The sequence below is a fragment of the Artemia franciscana genome, chromosome 12 (genome assembly GCF_032884065.1).
Source record: "Artemia franciscana chromosome 12, ASM3288406v1, whole genome shotgun sequence".
Classification (NCBI taxonomy): Eukaryota; Metazoa; Arthropoda; class Branchiopoda; order Anostraca; family Artemiidae; genus Artemia; species Artemia franciscana.
In genome coordinates, this window is record NC_088874.1 from 36,887,836 (window position 1) to 36,909,910 (window position 22,075).

A 22,075-nucleotide genomic window follows, 5' to 3' on the forward strand; every position below is an offset into this window, starting at 1 on the left:
AAGTTATAATAACTAATTAGCTAATAAGTTAAATATATATGTATAAAAATAAGTTGTTTGTGTGTTATGTCTGTCTGTCTGTCTGTCCGCATATGACGTCTGAATTATTTCATCATATACCAATTCAAAAACGAATGTATTCAAGCCCGAAGTAGCTGAGTTGGTAACGCGTTATGTTCCGGGTTCTAGGTCCGAGAGGTTGCAGGTTCGAACCTTGGCTAGTAAAAACTACAAAAAAAAACTAAAAAGAAAAAACTAAAACTAAAAAAAGAACTAAAAAAACTAAAAAAAGTAAAAAGAAAAAAAACTAAAAACTAATAAAAAAACTAAAAAGCTAAAAAAACTAAAAAAACTAAAAAAGAAAAAAAATAAAAACGGAAAAAAACTGAAAAATAAAGGAGAAAAACAAAACTAAAAAAAATAAAAATAAAAAAAACTAAAAAGGTAACCAATTCAAAAACGAATGTATATGCAGACCGGGACACCGGGACACAAATGACGACCGGGACACAGGGAATATAAATGACGAGACACAGGGACACAACTACAACGGGGACGCCGGGGGGCACAGGGGGATTATAAATGGCGACGGGGACACAGGGAATGTTTGATTAGCAATCACCCCCGGGACGCTCAAAGAGAAATTACAGACTGGGACACCGGGACCCAAATGACGACCGGGACACAGGGACACAACTACAGCGGGGACGCCGGGGGGCACAGGGGGATATATAAATGACGACGGCGACAGAGGGAATATTCTATGAGCAATCACCATCAACAAAGCTCAAGGGCAATCATTAGAATGATGAGGTATAGATCTGAATACGGATTGTTTTTCCCATGGACAATTATATGTTGCATGTTCAAGAGTCGGTAAACCAACCTATTTATATGCACAGACAATGGGACAGCGAAGAATGTTGTATATTCGCAAGTTTTACGTAGTTCAAAACATATATATATATATATATATATATATATATATATATATATATATATATATATATATATATATATATATATATATATATATATATATATATATATATATATATATATATATATATATATATATATATATATGTATATATATATATATATATATATATATATATATATATATATATATATATATATATATATATATATATATATATATATTCACAGGTAGGAAACAGGGACACAACTACAATGGCGCGTAACTAATATGGCGCGTAACGACTTACGCGCACGGGGGGTCTTGGGGGGCGCGAAGCGCCCTCACCAACTAGGTGTTGGGGTGGCGCGAAGCGCCACCCCAACAGCTTGTTAACTAATAAAAGATTTAGGATGTAAATTTTAGAAAAAATTTATTGCGATTTATCATTGTGATTTATCATGCTTTATTTCTTGGAATTACCTGGTTTTGTTTAAAATCATCTTAATCACCGAGAAAATATTATCAGCTATAATTTTTTGAAATATTGTTATTATTGATTTACTGTAACGCTTTATTAAACGGAATCGCCTTGAATCACTTGATATAAACTTAAATTATCTGGATTGTCTGCTGACATTATTTGGATTGTTATTTGACATTAATTATTTAATTTATTTGGATAATATATTGGATAATTTATTGGATAATATTGGATAATATATGACTTTAATTATTTGGATTGTATAGAATTATCAAAGAATGAGTTTATTCTGTGTATAAAATTACCAAACACAGCCCCTTCTACCTAGGGTAATCAGTAATTGGAATTTTCTACCTATAAATTGTTACAGATAAATTTCACATTTTGCCGTCATAGGTAGCCCAATAGCGCTGCCTAAGTAAAGAGTGATGTGGGTATAATGTATTATTTTTTGGGACTTCTTTAGAATAGGGCAATTTTTATAGAAGGTACTGTCGCAAAAACTTTGAAAGGAGCTCATCCATTTGAAATTTAAAAGGCTACTGCTCTTTTTAATAGTCGAAAGTGAATGGAGGTCAACCAGCCCCTTACCACGCCCATCATCTCCACAAATACGTCATCAAAATTTTAAGATAACAATTTTGTTCAGCGTAGTTAAAAGGTCCATTAAATATGGTGACTGTCACTTCACACTAAATAGGCTACTCTTAGGGGATGAAAAAAACACACCCATCTCCCAAGTCCCTCAAGGCAAAGTTTGTAAGTTATTCCCCGTGGGCATAAGGGTTCTTATAGAAAGGGTGGGCGTATAAACTTTGGAGGGGCTGATTGGAGCGTAAGTTTGAAGCTCTACGGGCGTTTTTAAGAGTCAAAGGGTTAGAGGGCAACTAGCCCCCCCCTTCATGTGCTGTTTTCCCAAATACATCTGACAGAAATTTTGAAATAGCAATTCTATTCAAAATAGTCTAAAGATCATATAACAAGGCATTCGGCGTTGAAATGATCCCTTGGAACTTGGGGGCAAGGACTGTAAGGTTATGCCCCCGGTTTATATAAGGTTTTTTCTGGAAGGACGGTTGTATAAACTTTAGAGGAAGCCCCTTTAATTAGAAGTTGAAAGTTCTAGTTTCCTGTTAAGAGTAAGAACTATGGAATGTATTTATCCCCCCCCAGCCACCATCTTTTCCTCAAATGCATCTAACTAAAATTATGACGTGGCCATCTTGTTCAAAATAACCCTAAATACATATAAAAATGCATCCAGGATTGACACAAACCACCAGATCCTTTATCATTGATATGTCCAGAAATTGTGCCTTTGGGGATTTGACCCTCCCCCACGCATGCCTCAGGACAAGGGCTGTGAACTAAGTAATTTTTTCACTGTCTAGGTATAGCATATGCTATTGAAATTTCACAAACATTATAATTGCTTCCCAAAAAGACAAAGGATATTCAGATGGGTATTTCAGAGAATGTTGAAGGAGGTGATGAAGTAAACCAAAATATATTATGTGCGTATGGGTTGTCGAAAGGGCTTAACTCAGGAATGATTGAGTATATTAGTTTGGAACTTTCCGGAAATAATAAGGGAGATGACCAATTGACCAAAAGGGTAATATTTGCATGCTACCACAATTACTACAACCACCACTACTACTGCCACTACTACCGCTACCACACTACAGGGGAAAGTTGAACTAAATCAAATATACTACGTAAATGCGCATTGTCAAAAAACCGCATCTCAAGAATGGATTTCGGCATTAAGTTGGAACTTTCAGACACTGCTTAAAGGGGAAGATCAATTGACGAAAAGGCAATATGGGCACGCTATTACTAATATTGCTACCACTACCGCTTCTACATTTACTATTATTACTACTTCAACTACTACTTCTATAACAACTACTTGTAAGGCTAAGAGCGTTAAGGTGAAAATTAAAAAAATTATATGAATATACATGTGTGTGAAACAGTTAGGTGTGTCAAGTTGAAACTTATAGAGTTTGTTGCAAAACTTACAGGGTTTGTTGTGGAACTTACAGGGGAATGTTGAACTAACCAAAAGAAAATTTTCATCCTATCGCAGCTGCTTCTACTCATACTTGTACTACTGCTTCTACTGTTGCTATTACTAAAGCTGATAGCTACAAATTTCGCTGCAACTACTATTACTGCTGGTACTACTACTGCTGCTATGATAGTTAAGGGTATTAAGGCAAAACATTGGGGAACATTGAAACTGTTCTGAACCAAATCGGAACACATTATGCTTCCATAAGTTGTCAAGAGCACGTATCAGCACTGCTTCAGAAGCCGTTGATGGTATTAAATTGAAACTTTCAGCATGTGTTGAAGAAACCAAAGGCGCTATCTGCATGTTGCTACTAATGCTACTAGTGCTACTACAACTGTTACTATATTCTTTCAGAATAAAATAAAAAAAAATAAGTTTTTTGAAATGAAAGTAAGGAGCGACATTAAAACTTAAAACGAACAGAAATTACTCCTTATATGAAAGAGGCTTTTCCTCCTCGACACCCCGCTCTTTACGCTAAATTTTTTTATTGTTTTAAAAAGTAGAGTTGCGAGAAAGAGTCAAACTTTAGCGCAAGGAGCGGGGTGTCGAGGAGGAAAAGCCCCTTTCATATAAGGAGTAATTTCTGTTCGTTTTAAGTTTTAATGTCGCTCCTTACTTTCATTTCAAAAAACTTGTTTTTTTATTTAATTTCTGAAAGTTTTTGAATTAATGCATGTCTGATTTGGCTCTCCGTACATAAATTATTAAAATGAAATTTGCTATTAATTCTTTTTTTTGGCTAAATGGCTTTCTCTTAGTTTTGATCAGACGATTTTGAGAAATAAGGGATGGGGAAGGGGGCCTAGTTGCCCTCCAATTTTTCCGGTTACTTATAAAGACAACTAGAACTTTTAATTTTTAACGAACGTTTTTATTAGTAAAAAATATACGTAACTTAAGAATTAACTTACGTAACAAACTTTTATATTCTTATATTTTTGATTATATATATGAGGGAGTTTGTCCCCTCGTTAATACCTCGCTCTTCACACTAAATCTTAAGTTTTGTCCAAATTCTTTAAGAATGACCCCTGAATCAGAAAGGCCGTAGAATAAACGGTTGAAATTACTAAAAATAATTCAGCATAAAGAGCGAAGTATTATCTCCTTCTAAATACCTCGCTCTTGATGCTAAAGTATTTTTAGAACCCCTCATATGCGTAATAATCTCTGTTCGTTTTAAGTTTTAATGCTTCTCCTTACTTTCAATTGAAAAAACTTTTTCATGTTTATATTTTCATTGTTTTTTTTTTTTAATAGTAATGCTAGAAAATCCTGCGCCCTTTTCATTGAATTTCTCTTCCCCCATGAAATATTCCTCCAAGGAAAGATCCTCCCATATAGTCCCCTCCCTTCCCACACTCAAACAAAAAATCCCCCTGAAAACGTCGGTACACTTCCCAATAACCATTACTGTATGTAAACATTGGTCAAAGTTAGTAACTTGCAGCCCCTCCTCCAGGGACTGTGGGGGGAAAGTCATCCCCAAAGACATAGTTATTGTGGTTTTCAACTATGCGGAACAAAATGGCTATCTCAAAATTTTGATCCGTTGACTTTGGGAAAAAATGAGCGTGGGAGGGGGCCTAGGTGCCCTCCAATTTTTTCGGTCACTTAAAAAGGGCACTAGAACTTTTCATTTCCGTTAGAATGAGCCCTCTTGCAACACTCTAGGACCACTTGGTCGATACGATGACCCCTGGGGAAAAGAAAAGAAAAAAAAAAAAAACAAATAAACACGCACCCGTGATTAGTCTTCTGGCAAAAAATACGAAATCCCACATTTTTGTAGATTGGACCTTGAAATTTTTTCTATAGGGTTCTCTGATACGCTGAATGCGATGGTGTGAGTTTCGTTACGATCCTATGACTTTTAGGGGTGTTTCCCCCCATTTTCCAAAATAAGGCAAATTTTCTCAGGCTCGTAACTTTTGATGACAAGGACTAAATTTGATAAAACTTATATATTTGAAATCAGCATAAAAATCCGACTCTTTTGATATATCTTTTAGCATCGAAATTCTGCTTTTTAGAGTTTCGTTTACTATTGAGCCGGGTCGCTCCTTACTACAGTTCGTTACCAGGAACTGTTTGATTCTTTAAAGAATATATTCTTTAAAGAATATTTAGGTGGATGTTGAACTAAATCAAAACAATCCATGTGTATTTATATTTTCAAAAAGGTGACAAACCAATATCTCAAGAACTTGTTACATTACTGAGTTTAATCATCAGGAGTAAGTTGTCACGGTTTTTGAACTAGCCAGAAGGCAATATGTGAATTCTATTAATACTTCCAGTACAGCCACTTTAACTAATAGCACTAAGGGTATTAAGGTGAAAGTTTTAGGGAACGTTTAAGGGGGAGTTTCAATTAAACAAAAAAAAAAACTATGTATATCCAGGCATTCAAAACGGTATATAAGCAATATCATAGGCAGTGCCACTCTATAATAGCTAGCAACTTCATTGAACCTTTTAAAGGAGCTAATTCAACTAAAGTTCTCGTGCCCTTTTAAGAGTCAAAAGTGATTGAAAGGCAAACATACCTATGTTTCTAGATATAATAACTATGTCTTTAGGAATATTGGGTAAATCAACCCTCCATAGTTATCCAGTTTAGCCATTGTGCTCTAAGACTAAACTCCGTGTGTTTAAAGTAAGGCTCCGTGTGTTTGGTTTTCTATAAGATAACTCAGCAATATCACAAGAAAGACTGGGTACTTCTCTTTGAAAAACTTTTTTTTGTGGACAATTTTTTTAATTTATCTTGGAAAGTAGCTCGACCGGTTTAATTGAATTAAGCTTTCTGCAGGGAATCTAAGCTTATACTCAAATTATACTGAAGGAATATGTTTTTAAGCTTTAAGTCGCTTTAACCTCTCTACCTACCTGTTCTAAAAAGCTGAATTGATCTTTCATTACTTTGCAAGTTCGGGCCCTAGATGCAATTTCCAACTGCCGCATGTTCAACATGGACAATCATCTGATGGTTAAATACATCTCCGTGGAACGTCCATAACTCTCTCTGCTCTCTCATACCCCTTTGTAACAACCTATTTAGTACATTTAGAAAATTATAATGAAGGGATATGTTTTTAAAGTTTGTCACTTTAACCTCTCTACCTGCCTGCTCTAACAAACTGAATTGATCTTTGCTTTGGGAGTTTGGGCCCTAGACGCAATTCCAGCTGCCACACGTTCAGCATGGACGATCACTTGGTCGTCCAAGCTGAACGTGGTTAAATACATCTTCACGGAGCTTCTATAGCTCTCTCTACGCCACATATAACCCATTCGTACTACTACTACTACTACTAATAACTTATAGCAGCATCAAGCCGCCTGAGGCCAACACAGCTATGCACGCTACTCCTCCAACTCAGTCGTTACGACCTATTTAATATATTTTAGGCTTTGTTCCTCACAGTTCATCTTTTTGTAAGAAATTATAACGCATCTTGGAGGGTGCTAGTTTCTGAAATGCACTTTCTAAAGGAGCTGAAACTGCTTCTTCTTGACTTTGCTTATTCTCATTATCCTCTCTTGTCTCTATTTCACCTGTTTTGGTTATTTTAAGCTTCTTTTGGATTTTGCTTGTGGGCCCACCATGGAACTCATAGTGTAGCTTCTCAGAGTGAAACTTTTCTAAGAATCCTTTTAACATTCCTTCTTCAAAAGGATCTTCATCATCAGGAAAAAAGTATAGATGTTTCATACTGTCAATAGCAAATAGAGGGAGATTTTTTGTGTATTTACCGGTGTGACGTAGACCATGAGCAAAGATGTCAAAATCGACCGTGGTAAAAAGTAATTTTCCCTTATCTTCAAATAGTTCATTTTGGGCAATATCGTAAAATTTTTTTATGCTTTCAAAATCTTCACGCTCATGAAAAAGGATTAAGAGCGGAATTCGCCTTTCCACAATTTCTTCAGCATTTTCAAATGTCATTTCCAAAAGGAGAGGCTCGCACTTTTCTTTCACCCATTTGTTCAGTTCTTCAAAATTCTTTGGATTTCCTGTAAAAATTTCCTCACTTTGAGAGGAGATAGCTTTGGCAGGAATGAAATTAATAACGTTTTGTCCACGAGAATTCAACTCTTGGACTGTTTTCCCAAATCCAGCCTTAAAAACACAGTTTCCCTTCTGAGTATCTGCAACTTTTTTCAAATTTTCAAAATGAACCAAACTATTCTCCTCAAACAAGCCAATAATGTGCCTTTTTGTCATATCAAGATTGAGGAATTCCTTAGGATCTTGAACAACTTTCACTGAATCCACTAACTCGTCAAAAACAAATTTTAATATCCCGTCAACGGATCGTTGGCCTCGATATTCCTTGCCAACTTGGCCGTGTCTTATGACTTTTATTGTAGGGAACTTGCTAACTTGAAATCTTTCTAAGAGTTCCGGCTCCTCTTCTCCATCAACTTTAAGAAATGCAACGCGATCCAGGAACTGATCATTTATATTATTAGCTGCGTTGTCAAATATTGGCACTAAGTTTCTACTGTAAGGACACCAGTCAACATGAAAATTTAACAGAACTAACTCACGGGAACGAAAAACCTCTTCAATATTTTCAAATGTTAAATTTGGAGTATCACACGTGACTGTTGATAGAACGAATGCTAAAATCAAAAAATAAAATAACAGTAAATGTTTCATCTTCGAATATTAGCATGTTAATGCATAAACATGATTCAAACGAGGGTAAATATTTGGCCTATGTGTCGTTGAAATAATTATATTTCTGGGAAGAATCAAAGTATTAATGAGCATTAGCACAATTAGTTTTATCTAATAAAATTTTTGTGCCATTGTTAGAATTTAGAATTTGCTACTCCGTTTAAAAAAAAAATGCAAATGCAAAAACTGTTGTTGGAAACGGTTGTTGCTATCAAATATGGATTCAGTATATGTAGAGGTAAATGGAGTATAGTAAAGAACAAACCCTTGCCAGTAGAAAACGAAATCTTAACAAAGCGTTAAAAAAAACCTGGGAAATCAGAAAAAATCGTCATTAGTAGTTAATTCAGGAATGCTAACAGCTATCACGATTAGTTCTAAAAGTAAAAGCTTGATGTAAAGACAAATATGTGGCAATTTTGGGAAAAAGCCCGAAGTCCCTAAAAATAGCTCATGGTTTAAATAAAAATGCTTCATTAGAATAGTCATTGTCGAAAACCTTAAATAAGCTTACAGCCCCCTGACTCGAATAAAAAATAACTTTAATTGTGTTGGTAGCACTGATTGTTTCCTTTTTCCTCCGTCTTCACTGCGTGCAGACCTCAGCAATATCATAGAGAGCTTCTTAATGGACATTTTAAAAGGAAAAATTTAGTGCCTTTTTTAATTAATCAAACATGATATTGAAATGTAATGCAATTTTGGACAAAAAAATGGCATCTTCAAAAACAGGAGGATATGTATTGGTACAAAAAATAATACAGTATACGTGTCTTTTTAAAATTACTTTTCGGGGGTGTGATTTCATATTTAAGTAATTCCGCCACCTCAATCAATTTGTACTGTTCTTAATTAAATTCCTGCTTGATCGAACGAACATCTTTGCATGTTTTGCACTGAAAATTCATAGCAGAGAAATGGTGGAAGCTGTGTTCTCTCAACATTTCTACAGTTTAACAGGATATAGAAATATTCCAGTTCTGTTAGGTCCGTTGTTCAGAAATGATACGAAGTTACTTTCGGTGTCATAGAATGGTTTGAAATCGAATCCTCCATCACAGAGAATTGGTCTCATCACCATTGTGCTATGACAACTAGTTCTAAGTAGTGAGTAATCGGATTAACGCACTTCTGGACTATTAAGGTCTCTGCGTCGGCCCCGCGGTGTGCTGCTACACAGTGTTCAACCTCCGGGACCGTATTATCAAGATAAGGTCAGATTCACCCCACCTCTACAAAACCAACCGGTTCTATAAGATGAAATCCGTAGTTTTCCAAATATATTGCGTTTATTTATTTCCAAATATGTGTAATTTTCTAGATTTTTGTTTTGTTTTTTAATTTTATTTCTATTTTTTTTTTTTTTAGTTTTTTTTCTTTTTTATTTTTTTTTATAGTTTTTGTAACATATATTGTTTATCCGTCTGAATCAGACCAAGCTCCGCTCTGAACAATACATTCATTTGCGAGATGCAGTTGTAAATGACGGTAATACCACTAACGTTGGAAGATTAACGATTTTGCCCTCGTCGTATGCTGGCAATCCCCGTCATATGCATGAATATGCTCAAGATGCTATTGCGTATGTTCGTCTCTATGGTCGTCCAGATTTATTTATAACATTTACATGTAATCAATCTTGGGACGAGATACAGCAGCTTTTGCTTCAAGGACAATCGGCGGTTCATAGACATGAAAATACGGCCCGTGTCTTCCGGCAAAAGTTGAAATCACTGATAAACTACGTAGTGAAATTTAAAGTGTTTGGGTCAGTGCGGTGCTGGATGTACTCAGTGGAATGGCAAAAACGAGGATTGCCAAACGCACATATACTAATCTGGCTACATGATAAAATTACTTCTAATGAAACTGACGATGTGATTTATGCTGAAATACATGATGAAAAGGTCGATAAGGGCTTATATGGTATTGTGGTGAAAAATATGATACATGGACCTTGCGGTGCACTGAATGAAAAATCACCATGCATGGCCAAAGGAAGGTGCACTAAGCAATATCCTCGACTTTTAGTACCCAACACAATTACTGGCAATGATGATTACCGACAATATAGAAAAAGATCTACTGAAGATGGTGGTAAAACAAAAATAATAAAAAAGCGTAACGGTACCACCATCGAAGTAGATAACCATTGGGTTGTTCCATATTCCCCTTTATTATCAAAAACATTTAATGCACACATAAACGTTGAATATTGTAACTCCGTGAAGGCAATCAAATACATACGTAAATACGTCAACAAAGGCAGCGACATAGCAGTTTTTAGCTTGCAGTCCGAAATCAGTGATATCGATGAAATCGTACAATACCAGGCTGGAAGATACATAAGCAGTAATGAAGCTGTTTGGCGAATTCTTTCTTCCGATACATGAACGAAGTCCATCTGTTTTTCACTTAGCGGTACATTTACAGAATGGTCAACGTGTTTATTTTTCGAAATCCAACGTGCAACAAAGAGCCCTAAATTCAACGGAAACAACGTTAACTGCTTTCTTTTCGTTATGCCAAAACATTCTTTTGAAAAAAAACTGCTGTATACTTAAGTGCCTTCGTATTACACGTGGAATGCTAAAAATCAATCATTTGAACGTCGAAAACAGGGCAAGTCAGTCGACAAACATGACGTCACCTGATCCATCCACAGATCCACACACAGACAACTTATTTTTATATATATAGATTAGATATATAAAAATAAGTTGTATGTGTGTTATGTCTGTCGAGTGACGTTTTGTCATCATGTCGTCATGTCGTCATGAAGTTAGTTGTCGTCATGTTTGTTATGACGATGACGTCATTAAAGGTATTTAAGAAATTCGTTCAAAGACAAATTTTCAATTGTAAGAAGATCCTGGACGGAAAAATGTTTAATTGTAAAATGACTGAAGAACCTACAATGGCAACAGCCGAGGAAGCTGCTCAAAGAGTCTATGCCAAAAAACTTGCTGCTGATAGAGAAAGTAAGAAAAGAAAGCGTGCCGAGGAATCATAAGAACAGCAAGAAAACAGGCTTGCGGCTAAAGAACGCAAAACCGCGCAGTTAGATGAAAATCCACATTATACCTCATTATTCTAATGATTGCCCTTGAGCTTTGTTGATGGTGATTGCTAATCGAACATTCCCTGTGTCCCGCTCGTCATTTGTGTCCCAGTGTCCCAGTCTGTAATTTCTCTTTGAGTGTCCCGGTCGTCATTTATATTCCTTGTGTCCCGGTCGTCATTTGTGTCCCGGTCTGTATATACATTCGTTTTTGAATTGGTCTTTTATTTTAATTGTTTAGTTTTTTACCTTTTTTTTTAAGTTATACCTCATGATTCTAATGATTGCCCTTGAGCTCTGTTGATGGTGATTGCTAATCGAACATCCCCTGTGTCCCCGTCGTCATTTATATATCCCCCTGTGCCCTCCGGCGTCCCCGTTGTCGTTGTGTCCCTGTGTCCCGGTCCTCATTTGTGTCCCGGTCTGTATATACATTTGTTTTTGAATTGGTATATGATGAAATAAATTTTTGTGTTTTTCCCCTATTTTTCTTTTTAGTTTTTTTTTGGTTTTTACTTTTTTAAGTTTTTTTCTTTTTCTTTTTAGTTTTTTTTGTAGTTTTTAACTTTTTGGTTTTTTTATTTTTATTTTTTTTAGTTTTGTTTTTCTCCTTTATTTTTCAGTTTTTCCTTTTTTTATTTTTTTCTTTTTTAGTTTTTTAGCTTTTTTTATTAGTTTTTAGTTTTTTTTTCTTTTTAGTTTTTTTTTGTAGTTTTTCGCTTTTTTTTAGTTTTTTTTTACTTATGTCCTGGTCGTCATTTATATTCCCTGTGTCCCGGTCGTCATTTGTGTCCCGGTACTTTGTTGATGGTGATTGCTAATCGAACATTCCTTGTGTCCCGGTCCCTTTCTCTTTGATTGTCCCGGTCGTCATTTATATTCCCTATGTCCCGGTGTCCCCGTCGTCATTTGTGTCCCGATGACCCGGTCTGTAATTTCGTCAGTCGACAAACATGAAGTCAGTCGAAACACAAACATGACGTCACTCGACACAAACACACACACACAGATAACTTATTTATATATATATATATATTCTATATATATAAAAATAAGTTGTCTGTCTGTCTGTGGATGGATCAGGTGACGTCACCTGAAAAAACTGGATCAGGTGACGTCAAAACTGAAAAAACTAGAAAAAGGCAAAAAGTACAAAAAAAACTAAAAACTAATAAAAAAAATAAAAAAGCTAAAAAACTAAAAAAACTAAAAAAAGGCAAAAACTACAAAAAAAACTAAAAACTAATAAAAAAGCTAAAAAACTAAAAAAACTAAAAAAAGGCAAAAACTACAAAAAAAACTAAAAACTAATAAAAAAAATAAAAAAGCTAAAAAACTAAAAAAACTAAAAAAACTAAAAAAAGGTAAAAAACTAAAAAAACTAAAAACTAAAAAAAAACTAAAAAAAAGGAAAAAACTGAAAAATAAGCTAAAATAAAGGTAAAAACCAATAAAAAACTAAAAAAAAAACTGAAAAAACTAAAAAAAGGCAAAAACTACAAAAAAAAACTTAAAACTAATAAAAAAAGTAAAAAAGCTAAAAAACTAAAAAAACTAAAAAAACTAAAAAAAGGTAAAAAACTAAAAAAAATAAAAAATAAAAAAAAACTAAAAAAAAGAAAAAACTGAAAAATAAGCTAAAATAAAGGTAAAAACCAATAAAAAACTAAAAAGAAAAAAAGGAAAAAACTAAAAAAAATTTTCATCTAAAAAACTAAAAAAAAACTAAAAAAGGTAAAAACTAAAAGAACTAAAAAAGAAAAAAATAAATGACGAAACTCAAAGAGAAAGCGACCAGGACAAAAGGAATGTTCGATTAGCAATCAACAAAGCACCGGGACACAGGGAGTATAAATGACGACCAGGACATAAGTAAAAAAAAAAACTATCTATATATATAAAAATAAGTTGTCTGTGGATCTGTGGATCGTGGATCAGTTGACGTCACCTGAAAAAACTGGATCAGGTGACGTCAAAACTGAAAAAACTAAAAAAAGGCAAAAACTACGAAAAAAAACTAAAAACTAATAAAAAAAATAAAAAAGCTAAAAAACTAAAAAAACTAAAAAAAGGCAAAAACTACAAAAAAAACTAAAAACTAATAAAAAAGCTAAAAAACTAAAAAAACTAAAAAAAAGGCAAAAACTACAAAAAAAACTAAAAACTAATAAAAAAATAAAAAAGCTAAAAAACTAAAAAAACTAAAAAAACTAAAAAAGGTAAAAAACTAAAAAAACTAAAAACTAAAAAAAACTAAAAAAAAGGAAAAAACTGAAAAATAAGCTAAAATAAAGGTAAAAACCAATAAAAACTAAAAAAAAAACTGAAAAAACTAAAAAAAGGCAAAAACTACAAAAAAACTAAAAACTAATAAAAAAAGTAAAAAAGCTAAAAAACTAAAAAAACTAAAAAAACTAAAAAAACTAAAAAAAGGTAAAAAACTAAAAAAAATAAAAAATAAAAAAAAACTAAAAAAAAAGGAAAAAACTGAAAAATAAGCTAACATAAAGGTAAAAACCAATAAAAAACTAAAAAGAAAAAAAGGAAAAAACTAAAAAAAATTTTCATCTAAAAAACTAAAAAAAACTAAAAAAGGTAAAAACTAAAAGAACTAAAAAAGAAAAAAATAAATGACGACACTCAAAGAGAAAGCGACCAGGACAAAAGGAATGTTCGATTAGCAATCAACAAAGCACCGGGACACAGGGAGTATAAATGACGACCAGGACATAAGTAAAAAAAAAAATTAACAAAACTAAAAAGAAGGTAAAAACTACAAAAAAACTAAAAAGAAAAAAAAACTAAAAACTAATAAAAAAACTAAAAAATCTAAAAATCTAAATAAACTAAAAAAGAAAAAAAAGGAAAAAAATAAAGGAGAAAAACAAAACTAAAAAACGAATGTATATACAGACCGGTACACCGGGATACAAATGACGACCGGGACACAGGGAATATAAATGACGACCGGGACACAGGGACACAACTACAACGGGGACACCGGGGGAAACAGGGGGATATAAATGACGACCGGGACAAAAAAACTAAAAAGAAAAAAAAACTAAAAACTAATAAAAAAACTAAAAAATCTAAAAATCTAAATAAGCTAAAAAAGAAAAAAAAAGGAAAAAAATAAAGGAGAAAAACAAAACTAAAAAACGAATGTATATACAGACCGGGACACCGGGATACAAATGACGACCGGGACACAGGATATATATATATATCTATCTATATTCACAGGTGGGACATAGGGACACAACTACAATGGCGCGTAACTATTATGGCGCGTAACGACTTACGCGCGCGGGGGGGCTTGGGGGGGGCGCGAAGCGCCCCCACCAACTAGGTGTTGGGGTGGCGCGAAGCGCCACCCCAACAGCTAGTATATATATATATATATATATATATATATATATATATATATATATATATATATATATATATATATACATATATATATTTAACTACGTAAAACATGCGAATATACAACATTCTTTGCTGTCCCGTTGTCTGTCCATATAAATAGATTGTCAGGTTTACCAAGTCTTGAACATGCAACATAATAATTGTCCATGGGAAAACAATCCGTATTCAGATCTATACCGCATTTTTCTAACGATTGCCCTTGAGCTTTGTTGATGGTGATTGCTAATCAAACATTCCCTGTGTCGCCGTCGTCATTTATAGATCCCCCTGTGCCCCCGGCGTCCCCGTTGTAGTTGTGTCCCTGTGTCCTGGCCGTCATTTATATTCCCTGTCTCCCGGTCGTCATTTGTGTCCCGGTATCCCAGTCTGTCATCTCTCTTTGAGTGTCCCGGTCGTCATTTATATTCCCTCTGTCCCGGTGTCCCGTTCGTCATTTGTGTCCTGGTGTTCCGGTATGTAATTTCTCTTTGAGTGTCTCGGTCATCCTTTATATTCCCTGTGTCCCGGTCGTCATTTGTGTCCCGGTCTGTAGTGTCACCTTATAATGACGTCATATACAAAGCCTTATATACTTATAATGACGTCAAATACAAACCCACAAACAAACAAACATGCATATATACAATTTTTTTTTATATATATAGATACAGTTTCTTTTTTAGTTTTTTTTTTCTTTTTTAGTTTTTTCTTTTCTTAGTTTTTTTCTTTTTTAGTTTTTCTTTTTTTTAGTTTCTTCTTTTTATTGATTAGTTTTCTTCAATTTGTCAATGTTCATTATAACATTGACACTTGGAAAAATCTTTACGTGCCAAGCATGCTAAAGCTCCAACAATTTATATTAAACCTTACAATTTTGGGTATCTGTTTTAAGGTTTTCGAATTACTTTAATCTATTGTCAAAATATATTGAAATATTTGTGCAATTCCCAGCTTTTTTTAGTTTTTTCTTTTTTTTTAGTTTTTTAGCTTTTTTTAGTTTTTTTCTTTTTAGTGTTTTATCTTTTTTATTTTTTTACGTTTTTTCTTTTTAGGTTTTTTTCTTTTTTTAATTTTTTTTTAATTTTTTCTTTTTAGTTTTTTTTTTAGTTTCTTACCATTTTTCTTTTTTCGAATTACTTTAATCTATTGTCGAAATATTTCGAAATATTTATGCAATTTCCAGTTTTTACATTCTAGTTTGTTTTCTTTTATATATATAGAAGATATAATCTGGCGTAACAGACAAAGTGTAACAGACATAACGGACAGACAACTTATTTTTATCATCAGTAGTAGTATACACATATTGCCTACCTTTCCTCCTGTTATCAGCTAGATCTGGCTATGAAAATCCCGCCAATACTAGATTTTTAACGTTTTCCGACTGAAGAAATTTGTTTACCTCCCAAAACGATGCTATAATTGCTAGAAATCTGGTCACTTTTCAGTGGCGTGCTCCTCTCCCCAGATTTGTCCACGTTGCGTCGAATGCTAGTACCCCATGCACGAAACCAATTGGACGTACAGCATGTAAAACAAAAACGCTCCGGTGAATTAACAGAATACTAGGATTTTGTCTTGGAATAAGAATTGAGGCGTGTCTCACAAAATCCTAATAATTGAAGAACTATGTCAGCGTTTCGATATTCGGTACATCCAAAAACATTTACTGACTAATGATAGCCTCAGCCTAATCAAGTTTTCAGACAATCATACATTTTATTTTGTACCAGCCAAGTCTCGTCATCGCAGGAGGCCTTCTGGTGGACTAGCAATCGTATAGAGTTCTGCCGTTGATTCTGAGAGTCTTCATGCAGCTAAAAACTTTATGGCTATAAGGGTTAGGAGCCTTGTGATTGTCAATGTCAACCTTCCTACAAACTACAGCGACGAAGAATCGGATAACCGATTCTCGAAAGCAATGCGAGTTCTTACAAAGTGCCTCAAAACTACTGTGTTGTCCAAACTGGAATGTGCTATAGTCGGAGACTACAACTCGTCTTCTCGGTCCCAGATGATCCCAAGTCACTTGAAAGTCGGTATCGTGTGCTCCCAAAAGACAAACATTTCACGTTTGTACATACTAGTGGTTCAGTCTCAAATGTAGACCATCTCGCAAGCACACCAAACGTGAGTGGCACAGTGAGTGTACTAATGGGAAGTCATTCCGCCAACTAATCTAACATATATACGTCCCATATATAACCAATATCTAACATATAACCTAACATAGGCCCGTTTGGGGGCCTCAGATTTATAATATTGAACATCTAAGTGATAATGTGGAAGGAGTCCAAAAAAAGAGCAGTTAAAACAATCCTTGGAGAAAAATTTGTAGATTATAATTCTACTCTTGTGTCTCTAAAGATTGAAACTCTTAGATAGCAGGTTTCAGTTGATAATGCGTTTCGGGCACTTTCTCCTTGCTATACCCAAGCATCGACATATTTAACCCCCTGCTGCCAACTCAGTAGTTAATACCAGAAAGAAGAACAAATTAGTGCCAGTGCCTTGCAGAACTAATCGATTTAGCAATTCATTCGTGCCGTTTTTTTACCAGTGTCTATAACAAAATGCCTTAGGACTCGGACTGCCTTAGGACTGTCATTTACTGTCGTAAACGACAGCGACATTTAATTTGTGATTTTACCAACAACTATGAAGGCTGTCTTTAAATAAATGATTTCTGATTTCTAGATTGATGTGCTCCATTAAAAAACATTTTAATGGAGAGAATAAGACTTTTCGCTACTGTTCGTATATATATTTATGCTCTCACTTGGACCAAACGAAAAAATGGGGTGAAAAAATGTTCAAAAATGGGGTGGAAGAAATTGGAACTTCTTGGGAGAGGGTAATGAGTGGAGCTTGGTACAGACCCGGGTAAAGTGTGCACAACTTTATTAGCCTAGGGCTACTCTGTCTTCCATTGAGTTACTATTATTAGTGATAATAATGGCAATCAGCAAGTTCCATTAATTTGAATTAGTCTACGTTTAGAAGTTTTACAAAATTAAAGTAACGGAAATTTTAGGGATTTGATTCATAATTACAATTTATCTAAAGAGATGAATGAATCTTTCAATGGAAAGAAAAGTATTTTCAGCATATTATAAAGACATACATTCAAACCTATGTTAACTAACTCTTGTAATAAAAAGGTAGTTTTATAATGGTATGAATGGTACTATGGCTCCAGCAATCGCTGTTTAATAGCCACATTTGCCCTTAGAATTCTTATTTTCTAGTAGTAGTAGCAGTAGGAAAGCGATCCCGGATTATCTTGTCATAGTCCACTTAAATTATTCGCGACTAGCGGAAAGCAGCCAGAACGTTTGCATGAAGGCAAGAATTGACTAGACTTGAAAAGGCAAATTCATTCCGCTAATGGACAGTGTTTTTCACGACAAATTCAAATTATTAAGCTCATGATTTTAATAAAACTTCTGATTTTGATTTTTTTCACTTTATTACCAATATCTTAAAACGAACAGCATTTATGAAACCTAATAAATAAGTGACTGAGACCAACTACTAACACTGGTTTGTATATAAAAATCAACTATGTCGACTCAATTTAAAAATCGACTACATCGACTCAATTTTTCAATAGCTTTCTTTTTCCTTCGTTATTCGCCGCTAGTAAATTTTTGGGAAAGGAGGGAATTTTACGGTCAAGTTCCAGGGGTTTCTTAGGCTTGCGTTTTTTCGACAGGTATAAGCTTGAGTCTATCTAAGAGAGCAGAGGTTCATCACCCTTTAGAAATTTCTTTGTCTATTCATGCTATAAGAATTCTTACAACGCGCAAAAACTTTAAATTTGGTAGAAGACAGCAACACCTCCCCGCTTGTCCTGTAGTGGTGCAGTCGAACTGACCTTAGCTTGGCAAGAGTGAACCTCGCTATTTCAAAACAATACAGGGCCGACGCAGGGACCTTATGAGTCAAGGAGCGTCGTGTATCCGATTTCTTACTTAATTACCTCCCTGCCTAGCTATAATAACCACTAAGGTTGGTAACGGGGTGGTTTTGGGGTAGAAACAGAGAAAGCACTTCCCCGGGCGCAGAAATTTTAGGGCCGCAAAATTTCAATTAGATAGTGAAACAACAACTACTCCTACTACTTGCAACTCATCAGAGCACCAAGTCGCCTGAGGCCAACACAGCTACGCAAGCTCCTCCTCCATCCCAATTAATTTAAAGCCTCCCTCTTTACACCTTCTCAGAAAGATCCCATTCGTCTGAAATCTTTTTTTAAGACATTCTTCCACCTCAACCAATGACGACTTGGATTTCGTTTAGCCCTATACCATCGGCCAAAAAAGATAATCTTCGGCAATCTGTCATCCTTCATCCGCAGAATATGTCCAAGTCATCTCAACTTTTCCCTCATTATAGCCCTAGAAAGCGGGACTGAACCACACTTTTCGTAAAACCTACTGTTTGAAATATGGTCAGTCAGTTGGCTACCCAAAACAATCCGTAGGTAATTTCTCAGGAAAACACCTAGCAAATATTCATCCTTTTTTCAGAGCGCCCATGCTTCAGAGCCACATTTGAACACTATCATTACTGTAGCTTCTAATATTCTAATCTTGGTTTGAAGACTTATCTTCCCATTCTTTATTCAAACAAACAAAAAATAAATAAATAAAAATCATATTAATATATGCAAAATTTTGTTAACAAAACAAAAAATGTTAATAAATGAAGATTATGTTATTGAGCCAGAAAATTTTGGGTGACAAGGCGGGGGGTGGGGGTGCTAATCAAGATTTTTCTCCGGGCGCAAGAGCGGCCACAACCGCCACTGGGTGGTAATATATAGACGTCGGGCATGAAAATACACACAAGGCACCCTAGACTAAGTATTTCTTTAGAACTTTGCCTTTCGAACAAGACTAAAACAAGAAAATTCAAAATACTTTTTAATTATTTAATTAGCATAGTCTAATTCACATTTTCTAAACAGTGCAACTCATACCAATAAAAAGAAAACAAAAAAAAAGGAATTTTCAATACCCTTATGAAGATGATTGTTCTAAGTCCAACTCACAGACAAAGATAGTATGCTGGATAGCTAGGAATGATTAGATAATGTAGACAAAAGAGATAAAATTTAATATGTGCTCAATTTCTATCAGTCTGGCTTTCAATTTTCCTGACAATTCATTGATTACAGTAACTGCCTTTTCTCAAAAAACGAAGTAAATCAAATCAAAAAAGGATGTTCTAAAAAATAAATTCTCCTTATAAGCCATAAAACTCAGATTTTTTAAATGTTTATGAAAAGTAACATAATTACCTTGCAACCAAATTCGATTTGGAATATTAAGTTATAGATCTTTAATGGCGTTACCATCTAAAAATATCTGCAGAAATTATAGTATAAGTATTAACAGTAATTTACATCTGCAATATCACATTGATAACAACTGTAGAAAAGGCTACCCCCCCCCCCAAAAAAAAAGTAAAAAGAAAAGGTTAATACATTAATAGCTGTTCAAAGTATTTTCTTATATCATGGAAAGTAAATCTTTGAGTTATTCTTAAAAAAAAAACTGATGAACTCGAAAACAATGCAAGAACAGGTATCATGGTTACTACTATTTCTATTGGCGATTTCGAGTTTGCTTTTCGCTGTTATGTAACAAATAATGCTTGCAAGAAAAAGAAAAAAAGGGCGAAAAAATATACTCTATAATTTCTTTTTTTATTAAAAGTAATAATGATTGTGGTAAAGTTTACCCATATAACTAATTTATATAAACAAACACAATGGAAACTAAGAAACTGATAACCGTTTAATTTTTAATCATTTTTAATTACTTCTTTTTAATTTTTGAAATTAATTTTTTATTTTGAATCATTTTTTGAGACCAAAGTATGAAGAAGACACAACAGTTGCTAATTTTAACTCTTAAGTTGTTTTTTTTTCATTTCGTTATTTATTTATAATTAGTTATTTATTTTATAGTTATTTATTTTATATGTTTTATTGTTTTATAGTTATTTATTTATTTATTAGTTATTTATTATTTATTTTCGTCATATTTCGTTATATTACACGTACTTCATAGTAAGAAAAGGGGAAATAAGAGAAATGAATATGTGGTTAATAATATTTGTAGCAGAGACCACCCAAATAAATAAAGTAGCAAACGAGCCTAGGACAAAACTGGAATGAATTCCTAGCTAACACCAAAGCCATCAAATTTTCAACAAAGAATTGCTCCCTTTCAAGATGAAGGAATAAACAACAGGTGATACCAACTAAGATCCAATATTCACAAAATCATTTTTTTTTAAACACAGAATCAACACTCATCAAAGATGAAAACTAAGAACTCACGAAAAAGAAGGAAAAATTACAAAATTAACATTAAAGCAGTTCTTTAACTACATTCCATAGCCATATCCAGGGGCGTAGGTGTTGGGATACACGGCTTGGGGATAACCAGGCGGCAACATACCAGCGGGACCAGAGGTTAGCATCAATTGGGGTTCTGAAATCAAAACATATATCTTCAATGTGACTAAAGAATTGAAAAAACCTAATAACATAGCATAGTATTTTTGACACGGAAAACCGCACAGGGCCATGGCCACAAAAAAACAATAACATACAATTAACAACTTACGAATACAATTAACGGATTAAATTTAAACTTTAGATCAAAATGATTAAGGCACAGAAAACCATTCAAAAACACTAATATAATTATCAGGCCCTTCAACTATGCTGAAAAAAATTTACATATCAAATTTTGATCAGACGAGTTTGGGGAAAAACTGGCATGGGAGGGGGCCCAATTGGCCTCCAATCTTTTGAATCATTTAAAAAGGGCAGTAGAACTTTAGATTTCCGTTCGAATGAGCCCTCTCCCAATATTATTGGACCATCGGATCGATATGATCATCCCCAGATATATATATATATATATATATATATATATATATATATATATATATATATATATATATATATATATATATATATTAGTTTAATGACAATAAAAATAAGATTTGCTAACACTGAAATCAAGCGCAAAAAAAAAAAAAAAAAATAAATAAAATAAAATAAACTATTTTGTTAAATAAGATAAAATGGTAATTTCAAAATAATTAATTTAGTCTAGCCGGTGCTAATCACATAAATTTAGCAATCAACAAAAGTTTTTACTAAAATTCAGTACAGTACAATGATTCAATTTCCCAAGTAATAGTGTGCGGTATTACACAATATTACGCAATATACACCTAATATTACCCTATGTACACCCTATATTGTCTCTTTTCAAAGAAAAAACCTGCAGATTGATAGATAAAAAAAAAACGATCGAACGAAAAAAAAGAACATGCGAATGAAATGGATCTAACCGCACCCATATTATTCTTTTAATTTACTGTGGATTTTCGGTGCAGTAGGT

The 22,075-nt window shown here is 33.8% G+C and overlaps 2 protein-coding genes across 2 annotated transcripts in view; both read right to left on the bottom strand.

Moving 5' to 3' along the window:
- Positions 1 to 6,131: 6,131 nt before the first annotated feature.
- Positions 6,132 to 8,155, bottom strand: LOC136033523 (endoplasmic reticulum resident protein 44-like). The gene has a single exon (XM_065714268.1). The coding sequence runs from the start codon at positions 8,153 to 8,155 to the stop codon at positions 6,911 to 6,913; it is 1,245 nt and encodes a 414-aa protein (XP_065570340.1). The 3' UTR covers positions 6,132 to 6,910.
- An 11,412-nt stretch (positions 8,156 to 19,567) lies between these two features.
- LOC136034070 (clathrin heavy chain 1-like) overlaps positions 19,568 to 22,075 on the bottom strand; it is a 150,949-nt gene continuing 148,441 nt past the window's right edge. The window contains exon 26 of the mRNA XM_065715188.1: positions 19,568 to 21,151. Coding sequence (XP_065571260.1) covers positions 21,045 to 21,151 — 107 coding nt within the window. The 3' untranslated portion in view covers positions 19,568 to 21,044. The remainder of the gene's footprint in view (positions 21,152 to 22,075) is intronic.

Bases quoted from the DNA above. Each gene is read 5' to 3' on its own strand.
- LOC136033523 (XM_065714268.1), bottom strand. From the start codon at position 8,155: ATGAAACATTTACTGTTATTTTATTTTTTGATTTTAGCATTCGTTCTA.